At 46.0% G+C, this 11406-nt stretch overlaps 1 protein-coding gene across 1 annotated transcript; it reads left to right on the top strand.

The window, feature by feature from the left end:
* The first annotated feature begins 6106 nt into the window (after positions 1-6106).
* Positions 6107-9047, top strand: LOC141473845 (forkhead box protein D4-like). The gene is made up of 2 exons (XM_074161449.1): positions 6107-6538; positions 9030-9047. Exons 1-2 carry the CDS (start codon positions 6107-6109, stop codon positions 9045-9047), a joined length of 450 nt encoding a protein of 149 aa, XP_074017550.1.
* Positions 9048-11406: the final 2359 nt, after the last annotated feature.

The raw sequence follows: 11406 nt of genomic DNA, 5'->3' as shown, positions 1-11406 counted from the left end.
AGGAACCTATCCCCAACTCTTCTTTCTGACATATTAACCTCATGCTGATGGTGCTGGTAAAATGAGGAGACTTAGAACAAATGAGATGGAGAAAAGGGATGGCTTAGTAGCTGGTGCTGGGCTTTGGCTACTGTAACAGCATTGCCAGTCTCTTTGCCCAGTGGTTTCCTCTTCTCTCTTCCCTTTGGCACTCTCCTCTAAATTATCAGTGAATTTTCTTTAGTTGCCTTAAGCTTGCCTAAAGCGCATGGGTGACCTTGGTGGCTCTGTAATATTCTTGCATCTTTTATGTCCATGTGCTTCCACCTGGGCTGTGCCCTGAGGCCGCTTTCACCAGTTGCCATTCTGGTCATGCTGGTTCTCAGAAACTGTTGTCTGTACATACCTCCAGCCGGTAGAGTTGCTGTAGGTGTGCACGAACCCCAGACACAGACATCCTTTTGTGGTTTGCGTTAGAAAGAGGAAGCCTGTGCTTTGCTTTACCCAGGAGACATTAATTCTGTTACAATTAATTCTGTAATAAAAAAAAAGGATCCCTCTGTGATTTGCACCATAGTCAAAGGGCTTCAGCTCGCAACTCTGCTGGTGTTTTCACTGAGGCAGCGAGTGGCATAGCTTTGTTCTTGCTGTAAATCGCACAAATCTATTCTATTAGAAGGTAGGTGAGGAGCTGTGTGATTGTATACATTTATCCAGAAACCTGATGCCTCGATCTGGTATTGGGATTTGTTAAGTAACTATTTAAGATATTTCTTACTTAGTTAAATGCCGAGGTGCTCTCAGTGAGAAATGTCAAACCTGCTTCTGGATAGATTCTTCTTTTCTAACCAAAAGCAAATAGCCCTAGATTTTCAAAAGCATCATATGATTTGGACACTTTTGTTTTAGGGTGAGTCTTCAGCGTTGCTTTAGAATTCAGGGGCCATTTAGAGTATTGTGAAATCATTTAGTACACCTTAGGAAAAAAAAATCTTGATCTTTATGTTTTGATTCTTGAATCCCAAGTGCAGAGAGATGATTTACCAGCGTGTCAAGGATACCTGGTGAAAAGAGAGCCAACTGCCATTAGCTATGTATTTCCTTAAGCGGGACTGACTCTATTAAGAGTTTTTTCTATTGTCTCTTCCTTTGGGGTCCTTTACCTCAAACTTCTCTCTTTCCTCCCCCTCACCCCATTGTCCTGTGTTTGCATCTTGAATTCCAGCGTTAGGCTTACTGTGTCTCTTCCTCCCTTTCAGTTCTGCTGCTGTTCCCTCTGTTGTACTCTTGCATGTGCCCAGAAACAAAGCCTATCTCTGCTGATAATTCCTTGCTCTGAACCTGAAATTCACACCTCGGAGTGATGATCACCCTTCCTTTCACTTCATTTATTTTTTTTCTTGCATGTTTTAATTGAGTTCCTACCACAGCCTCACTTAATACATCCTGTGAGTGATAGCCAGACTCTAATCAGCACGCTGTACAGCAGATTAAACGGGGCTTTACTGCTGGTGATTCAAGCACTGAAAAATTCAGTCTCTTTTGTCTCTTCCATTTCTTCCTGCGCTGTTTTAGCAGCTTGCTTCCAGCCGCTGCTCCCCATCCTCCCTGGTTAGTGAGGCCTGCTCCTCACCTGCCCTGCATCTCTCAGGCAGGGGACAGAGCATCTCACAGGCAGGGGACAGAGCTGCACCCACGCCTGTGACCCGAGAGGCTGGAGGTGTCATTCCTGACTCCGCATCGCTCTCTCGGCCTCTTCCAAGTGTTGGCAAAGGCTGCACAGCCAGCACCTCCTATACAAAGGCCTAGACCCAGGATAGAGACCCGCAGCAGAAAGATGTGGATGCTGCAGGTTGATGATTCGTTATTTTGCATGAATTGTTGCTTGTAGCCAAACCTGACCCATAACCTTGCTGTTAAAAGATTTTTATCCCTTTTATAGACTTCTGCAGGCTCGCTTGAGCACGTGTATAGGCAAAATGCCTAGCAGGCCAATTTACAAGCTTCTATTTAGACCTCTGCTGTTTGAGTTTGATGATGTCCTGGTGCAGGATGTGACATCCCATTCGTGGATCCTTGTCCTGACTTCCAGCATACCCAGGGGCCTCCTATGCAGAGACAAGCTTTGCCAGAGAATACTGTGGGTTTGCTTGTCTTTATTATGCCAACAGATGTGCACTGTGACTTCATGTATGCAAACTTTCCACTTTCACCTTCCAGCCTGTGCTGAGTTTTACCATCGCACTCACCTGGCGTCCGAGTTGGTCTCTGTCTCTACCAGATTGCAATACAAATTTTCTCCTCCTTCCCAGCAACCAAGGAGCTGCAGCCTCTCAACACACCTCTTCTTGCCCGTATTCCAGAACAGGAACTCCTTAACACCGCACTTCTGAATCTGCTCCCTGAAACTGTTCTTGGAAGGGTGGTTGGTGACCTTGTCCAAAGCAATAGAAAGACTTTGGATTTTATTGCTGAAGAGACAACCAACTTTTTCATTCTGGTGCTAGAACACTCTCCACTGGTGCTTTCACGGTTGTGAAGCCTTCGCTTGACTAGTACACACGAGTGTACGTGTGTGCGTGTGCGCATGCGCGTGTGCATGCATATGTATAAAAATGTTTGGAGGGTTTCTTCATTTCAAAAGATCTGAGCCCGTGTTTGTCTTTATCTTGTTGGCCTTAATCTAGCTCTTAGATATTGTGTCTATCTTGCTGCTGTTTTCTATATCGAGCTGGTTTGGAGGAAACAAAAGATTATCTGGTCCCCCTGTAAAAACCTTTGTGACTGATGATGTTGATCTTCATACAGTGTTGTTCAGGGGTGAGATTTTATTTTTCTAATCTTTTTCCTACTGTAAAAACTGTCGGAGTGTATGGAATGGAAAAGATCTTTACAAAACGGTCTGATAAAGATTTGAGCATTACTTAATAATACCAACAATTGATGATCCGGTGGCATATAAACGAGCTCCATTTCCAGACCTTTTCCATGACCTACCTTCCTTTGAAAATGCCTGTGTATTTTTTCTTTGGATATGGGCTTGTTGGGCATTTTCTGAGACCTTGCAGAGACTTTTGATGATTTTGGTGTTCCGAATTAGAAAGAATTTGGATTTTAGAGTCTGGTTCCAGTTCCGCAGTCTGTGTGGTTTGCAGATGTGACAAATATTATGCACATATCTATTTGATGGGATAGAGAGAACTGGTAGGAGGAGTTGCTGATTGCTGAAGGTCATCATATCTTTTTACATAAAATCTTAGACATTAAATTGGTCACTGTGGCAATGTGGGAAAAAACTCATTGCTGGCGTACGTAGGCCAGATTCACTGAATTTCGGGGCTGTCTGCTCAAGCAACAAATTTGGCTTGTGAATGTTTTATTCCCACTCCCTCTTCTTGGGTGATGGGAACGTCTGTAAAACACTGCTGAACTGACTGGGTTCCTTCAAACAGGGCAGCTGGAATCAAGGGCTTGTGTTGCTTGTGGATGCTGCTATATTTTTTCTTCCAAGCACCATTCCTGGAAATAACTATGGTCTTAACCTCTCTCACAGACATTTGTTACAAGGCTAGAAAGGGCCAGTTTGGCCAATACTTTCTTGTTTTATTTTTAAATATACGTTGCATCCAGAAATTATCATCACTGTGTCCTGTGGTGGGAGTAAGGGGACAGAGTACTTTTGGATGGAGTGGGTATCTAGAGAGGGTGAGGAAGATGATTTTGAGTCCTAAACCTTATTTCCTGTGAAAGAAATACTGTATGTCATGTGTGTATACTTGTTTGGGGAGCTCTAACACTGTACAGTTTAGTTAAACGCGCTCCAAGGGAGGAGAAACTGTTCCTCAGAGGTTTTTAGTTCATGCTTTGTGTTTAAAGAGGAATATTTTTCTTTAAAAAATAAAAACGGATAAGTTTTCACCTCAGCGTGATTCTGTTTCTTGGGGAGCTGAATATTTTGAGGGGAAAGGGAGGTGGCATTTGTGCTTGTGTGTGTGTTTGGTCAAATTAACTTGGATCTCTTCACTCTTTTAAAGCTGACAAGAACTAAGAGAAAGCACGAAGCTTTGTGAGCTTCCTCAAAGCCAGGAGAAGCTCGTGACCATGATTTAGAAGTGGAATGGGAAGTACATCGTTATGCTTTGAAGGCTTTCCATCAATTAAATGGGAAGCAATCTGCCATTAACTGATGTTCTGAGCTTCTCCCCAGATGGAGCTGTGCCCACACAGGGACCGTGCTGTCTTGAGCTCCTGTAGGACAGGGACTTTTCAGTTACATACCTGTTTCCAGAGAACCCTGACCTCAGCTGATGACTGTAGGGTGGCCTGGTAACACCAGGACTATTTCATCCTGTTCGGATTTTTTGGAAGGCAGGGTGTAATGGAGGTACAGAATGCAGGTACCTTGGTCCTGATCCAGCCATCTTCCAAATGTGCATGTGTCAGCAAGAAAGCCAAGAGGATTATCGAGATGGATAAGGACGGGGTACATGATGTCCAGTGAAGCCCCAGAATTTGTCCCAAGAGCACAGTCACAGAGTGTCAGAGTGGTCCGGTTATATGCACACCTTACTATTTGTGTTTATTTGGCTCTTAAGGGTTTTTCTTCCTCTGTGAGATCTTTCCAAGATTTTGCTTTTATGTGTTATTTTACAGTCTTTAATTTATGTTTTTATTTTTTAATGTAAATTAAGAGACAGGTGGCATAAGCTTTTAGACATAGGCTTTCTAAGCACAGGCTTCAAAGGCTGTAGTTTTCCTGCATTTATACTTTTGTGACTCAGGTTTTACTTTGTTAAAATGTGTTGCTAATTTGTTTTAAGACCCGGCAATGTATTGTCTTGTCTTTAAAACCCTGGAGAAGTTCTGTGTATCGCTGTGCAGGAAGGGATGCACTTCTTGGGCGCTCTTCCTTTCTCCCCCTCTTCTTTCAGTGGTAGAGACCTGTTTGGTTCTGCGATCTGTTTTTATTTTCAACAGTGGTGTTCTGTTTACTTTCTTTTCCATTACACAGGGCTAGCAGAAAAACAACTAAACCGGGGTCAATACAGGTGAGTCTTCCTGTGCTCCATCAAAGAGCTTCCTTCTCCTGCCGTTGGCAGATTTGTTATAACCAGTAGGGATGTTTCATTCTTAATAATTTAAATATTTCCATCTAGCCCGGTGAAGGTTTTCTGTTGACAGACCTATACAGTATTTTTAAAATAGGAGACCTGACAGCATTGTTTGACCCACCGCGATCCAGCTACTGTTGTTTTTTAAAGCGAGAACAACAGCCTGATAGTCATCGATGTTTTCCTTCTGTTTCTTAGCTTTGTCCAACTTCTGGATAAGAGTTTCTGATTCCTTCCAGAAAGGATAAGAGGTTCTGATTCCTTCCAGACTAGTGAGTCATGACTTTTTTTTAATTAAGGGCTGTTAGTGGGTTGGTTTTGTTTTTGTTTTTTTAAATAACAGTGATCAAATGAACACTTTTCAAAGGCGGACATGTGTTTTAATTAAGTTACTGGCATCATCCCACTAATAATTCTCTACATACGGACGTGTTTTGAAGCATTTGGTGAAGTGTGGTGCTTGCTCGAATGCGACACTGGTAAAATCGAGGCTGCTGCAGCAGAGAGCTCAGCTCCTCTGCCGTCCCCCCTCGGTACCTGCAAGCATCCGCGAAGCTGCCGCTTCCCCTGCGGCCACGGTGCTGGGGTACCCGCCGGGAGCTGGGGTACCAGCAGGGATAGGGATGATGCTACGCGGCTCGTAAGTGCCAGATGTGTTTGCATCTGTAAGAGATGTGCAGCTGAGCACCCGATCTCACCCAAACGGTAAGATTCAATATATTCAACTGGCTTTACTGCAGGTAACCTACTGTCCAGCGCTGAACTTTGCCGGGGGTGCCCCCGCCGCGGCCTTTCAGCCCTTGCCCCCGGTTCCCCGCCGTCCAAGGGGCCGCTCCTCTCCCGTAACACCCACCCCCCCCCCGGGCGCCGCCTTTGACCCTCGGTATTTGGGTTTGCCAACCCAAAGCGACGTCCTGACCCACCCGCGACCCCAAACAGCCCCCAAACGGGGCGGGGGGGGGAGGCCGGGAGAGGGTTTAGAGGGGCAGCGGCGGGGCCCGGAGCGCGGCGGGGCCATGGGGGACGCGGACACCGGAGAGGAGGCGGCGGCGGCGGCGGGGAGCCCGGGGGCGGTGGAGCCGCTGCAGAAACCTCCTTACTCCTACGTGGCGCTGATCGCCATGGCCATCCGGGCCAGCCCCGAGCAGCGGCTGCCTCTCAGCGGCATCTACGCCTACATCGCCGGCCGCTTCCCCTACTACCGCGGCGGCCCCAAGGGCTGGCAGAACAGCGTCCGCCACAACCTCAGCCTCAACCCCTGCTTCCGCCGCCTGCCCCGCCGGCCCGGCCCCGCCGCCCCCGGCCGCGGCGGAGACTGGGCGCTGGACCCCGCTTTCCAGGACATGTTCCCGGGGGGCGACTATCGCCGACGTCGCCGACCGCGCCGACCGATCCCCCCCTCCCCTCCTCCTCCTCCTCCTCCGCCGCCGCCGCCGCCCGCTCCCGCGGCCGCCCCCGCGCCCTGGCCGCTGCCGCTGCCCCCGCCGCCGCTCCCCGGCGGTCCCCCGCACGCTGCCTGGCAGCTGCCGCTGTCCCGGGGATGCCGCTGCCCCGAGCTGCCCGGCTGGGGCCCGCACGCCTTCCTGGGGCCCCCCGCCTGGCCGCTCGCCGGCGGGGCGAGGGTGGCGGTGTGCCCGGGCGAGCGGGACCCGTTGGTGACCTGTGAGTGGGGGGCGAAGCTGCCCTCCTCCTTTAAATGAAGTCCCCGAGGGGAGATGCGCTGCCCTGGGACGGGCGCTCTTTGCTTGGAGGAGCTTGAGGTGTGGCGGGTTTCGGGGGACTGCAGCATCTCGACTGAATTCCTGAGAAAGTGCCTTAAAATCGCTCAGCCCATGGGGAATGCCTGAAGGAAGCCTGGTCTGAGAAGTTCCCGTTGCAGTGACTGAGATGTGCCACCTTGTTTCACTCCTCTGTGCTGTGAGGAGCGCGAATTGTGCTCCTGCACTGATTTATCCGCTTGGATTTGGGGGGCGGGGGGGGGAGGTTACGATTCTGTTGTTGGAACCTTCAGGCTGAAGGGGACCGCAGAACTTGAGCGAGCTATCATCAGTATCTTGTCTTCTCCAGTCTGAAAGTACATGAAGAGGCACGTAGATGCTGGTCCTTGCAAAAGTGAAGCTTAGTCCGTGCAGGGAAATTACTTTTTCCAAGTGTCCTTAAACTCATTTTGGAGCTTTTCTTTCAAGACTCCTGAAAAATCTGTATTTTTTTGTTTGGGGAAAAAAATCCCACCAACCCAACAACAAAAGACACACCTCAAAGATCTTTGCAGTAATACTGGCTATCTTGTGGGTTTATATTTGAAGTGAATCTTTATGGGATTTTTCATGCAGTCAAGGGTTATTTTATATTGTTACTTGTTATGTATGTTTATATATGTTCATTGTTAACAAGTTTCTTATAAATGATGGTATAATTACTACATAAGGGTCTTTTCCCCTTTCAATTTTCGAGGGAGTAGTTTCTATGCTTCTCCCTCAGAATAAGGGCTCAGAGGCAAAATATGCTTCTATTAAGAGCTGTGTTTTAAGTTCAAGGGAGAGAAGAGTTTGAGTGCTCTTGGGTGAAGAGCAGCACTTGTTGAATGCTGTATTTTATGACTTGTTTAATAAATAGTACTTCCTAAGAGTTGTGGCTTCAGAAAGTACTTAAACTGTTTTGATGCTTTCTTGACGATCCTTGAAAGAAGGTGCCACTTAAATCCAGTTTTATTGCTGTTATTTTATACTTTGTTACACTTACAAAATGATTCTGAATGTCATCTTTAAATTCTAGCGATGTGATAAAATAGTGCTGGAAATACCGTTAGGTTTAGCTGGGGCAACAAGTTTGCAGCTGTTCTTGCAGGATGCCAACATATTAAAGATACTGCAGTTTTATGATTTTTCAGATTGCTTTTTGTTTTCTTTTGGTCTCATTTTTCGTGTTGGTCCGGATAATCTCGAATATTAAACCGCTCGCTATAGTTTGAAAACCTGCAGTTGAGCTTTGGTTATAAAATCAGTTCAGCTCCCAAAGTGGAATGCAAGTGCATAAGAATTGTTGTGTTTTGAAGCTGGTGGTAAGTCTGTGTGTATTTGAAACAAATTCATCTATTCTCCTAGGGTTTTTGTTTTAAATAATATATATGGTTCTGTTCTAGTTTTGGCAAAGCTCTTAAGTCCCTGCTTTGGGACACAATATATGGGAACAATGTATCTTATGTAAAACTGCAGCTGATGAATTTTGGGTACTAAGTTTGGCCTCTGCACTCCTGTTAATTCCACCGTGCACAGAATTATGAAAATAGGAAGACTTTCTCAAAGTCTGACTTTCTTTCTGTGTGCTTCTCACAGGTTGTTTTATCAGGTCAGCACCATACGCAGGTTATTGAATCTGATGATGTTTCAGCTGATTTTTGCCTTTTCTGTAAAACAGACCTTACTCTTTGGAGCTTGAAAGAGTAATAACTGTTTTCTTCTAAAGAAACATCCCATTTTATTATAAAATAATGAATTTGGAGATGTGCATATAAAGAACAAATCAATCTGTTTCCTTGGATAATCATTTTGGTTCAAATAGAATTGCCTTCAGGGCACGGTATAGCTGGTGTTAATACAAATAGACATAGTATTTCTTCTTTTGATATTTCTTTTTCCTATTCCATTGTAGGTAATGTGTGAAGAGTGAAAATGTCCGCAGTCACATTAACTAATTGTTTGCCCAGGTATTAAATAATTGTTTCCTTATGCATAAACCAACTTTGCCCTCACACGTGAACCAGTTGTGGGCTCATGCCTGAATTTTTAGCTCATGCACGGACTCATTATGCCTTCAGGCGTAAACTAATTGCTTGTGTGTAAACTAATTGTGCCGTCCTGCTGTCAGAGTATGGTGTGGCCAGTGTTAGTGAGATGGACCCGGACTCTGATAATACCCTTTTTCTACTCTATTGTGTAGGTAACTTGTGAAGAGTGAAAGTGCCTGCTTTTGTGTGTGTTTGTGCTTTCCTACGTGGATCTCCAGAGCTAGAAGAAGGGAATCAAGTCTTGGAGATTTGCTCAGGGTTTTGTCTCTGGCCGTAGCTGTAAGTGCCGCTGGGACAGGCACCCTCACTCACTGGCTCCTTCACACCCCAACCCCACAAAGAATGGGATTTTCTGATTTTCTCTTCCCCAGGTAAAGCTCCAGTGTGTGGGGTCTCCTTAGAAACCCTGTGGTGGCCCCTGGTCCTGCGTACCAGGTGGCCCTCTTGCAGGCAAAACAGTCTTGACTCAGGGAATTTCTTCTTATTTGAATTTATTGCCAGTTAGTTCAACTTCTGGTCTCTGATTTAGGTACTGGAAAAAAAAAAACCAAACCATAAACAAGCATACACTTGGGGAAATGCCTTTCCTCCCCCTTCCCCAGGCTGAGTTTGAGCAAACACCTATACTTTTTCCTAGGCTCAGCATCCCTTATTTTGGCCAAGATTTGTGCTCAACCCATCCCAGTTCCTCTGGGGAGGTGACAAGTGCCGTAGGAGGTTGGTTACGTGTGTAAGGGTTTCTGTATGCTGCTCCTGGGGCTTCTCACTGGTTTTCTGTCACCTGTGGGCTCTCAGTAGAGTGTCTGGGTCCCAGTCTGGGCCATCTTAATTGCGCTAATTGTGCTTTCCTGAGTGAATGCAGTAAAGGCCACAATTTATGCCCAGTGCAGGCTGCAAAGCCGGGCCCTAAGAGGGGGCTTTTGAGAAGGCTTCTCTGGGTTTTTTTTATGTGGAAAACCCTCTCTTGGAGAGGGGCAACAGCCGTTTCAGTTTCTGAAGGGCCAATTAGTAATTTTTTGGAGGTAACCTGATGTTACCCAAAGCTGTGGTGCAGCCCCCTCCCCTCAGCCTGCCCAGGTGCCTGGGAGCGGACACAGCTGCAGCTCGTTTCTGCTAACGAGGACCAGAAGCTTCTCTTTAGGCACCACTGGCCTCGGGGAGTCGTGGTGGCCTTGAGGTGCTCTCCTTGCCTTGTGAGGTGTCTATTGCTCCTCACCAGCTCTAGGCTTCTGCAAGGTGTGTGTACCTCTGTGTGGAAACTTAGCCTTTCTGGAATAAAGATGCCTGGCAGGGGATGGACTGAGGTAAGTGGTGGCAATTCCTTACTTCCATAATGGCCTATTTTATGACTGGGCTCCCTCACAGCAGGCCGCCTGAGGGGAGCTCTCTGCCGTCCCCGTTGTGGGCGCTCTCTTGTGTGTACTCCCAGCAAATCCACAGATAAGGCTGCTTTTATGTGCCCTTAAGTAAAGATCACTCCTGCCCCCATTATTCCCCTGGAAAATAAGAGGTTATAAGGACTGAATAAAGCAAATTTTATAGGCAGAAGAGTCCGGGTGGTTTTCTGGGAGGCTGTGTGCCTGTGGCTCATGAGGCACTCGGCAGTGTTGGCCTTGTGTGGTTTGGAGTGAGGTATTTTTTTATTAATTTCTGCTTGGTCTGTGTTGTGGTAGCAGCTACGGGCTTCAGTCCTGGGCTGGGACCCAGCTGAGATGGGCAGAACAAAAAAAAAAAATCATTTATAACTGTTTACAGCAGCTTACAACTAAGCAAAGGCCTCAGTGTATGCATTGTGCAGCTCATGTAGTCCTGCATGTAGCAAGACCTAGACATGTCATACTCAGAAGTGGACTTTATTGTTGGGTTTTTGTGTGTTTTTTTGGTTGTTGTTGTTTCCTGTTTTAATTTTCAGATTACTCTGTGACTCTAGTGTCTGAGGCATCCGTTCTCACACAAGAGATGAGGGAAGAGCACAGTGGAAATTATTAGCTACATCAAAGCTAACTAGTGAATTTGGAATGGGTCCTGGACATGTGATAATCTCAAGATTTTTGAATATCAAGCATTTAAAAGCGTTTCAGTTTGGTCTTTTACAGTTGCACTTAAATTTGGGTACAGCTAATTTATTATTAATCCCCATCTTTGCTGATTTTTGTAGCTGGAAATTCTTTCGCATGCCTGAAAGCCTTCAAAGACTGTCTTATCCTTCATCTTTGCGTGTGATTTTCTGAGTAAATAAATGATCTTCACAATTAACTTTGGCTTTTAAAGGGGTTGGGGGAGTGATGTGTTCTTGGTGTTTGTGGTTAGAGTATTTTTGTTTTGTTTGTTTGGTTTGGAGTTTTTTTGTTAAGTCTTCAGAATTTCCTGAAGCAGTTCTAGTTTTTAACTTTTCTGTATTTATTTAATTATAAGTGTAGTTTACCAATAGACTTCTGTGTAATAATCTTCACAGCTACAGCATTCAGGCCCCTGGTGCTTCTATCCAAAAAATGTTAACTGTCTAGAAAAGGAAATTGCGGTCAGTAC

This window comes from Numenius arquata, chromosome 20 (genome assembly GCF_964106895.1).
Source record: "Numenius arquata chromosome 20, bNumArq3.hap1.1, whole genome shotgun sequence".
NCBI classification, from domain to species: domain Eukaryota; kingdom Metazoa; phylum Chordata; class Aves; order Charadriiformes; family Scolopacidae; genus Numenius; species Numenius arquata.
Note: the sequence above shows the minus strand (reverse complement) of the source record. Positions and strands in the feature narration are given on the sequence as shown.

What these genes read in the sequence shown, in the direction of transcription:
- LOC141473845 (XM_074161449.1), top strand. Translation starts at nt 6,107, where the DNA reads ATGGGGGACGCGGACACCGGAGAGGAGGCGGCGGCGGCGGCGGGGAGC.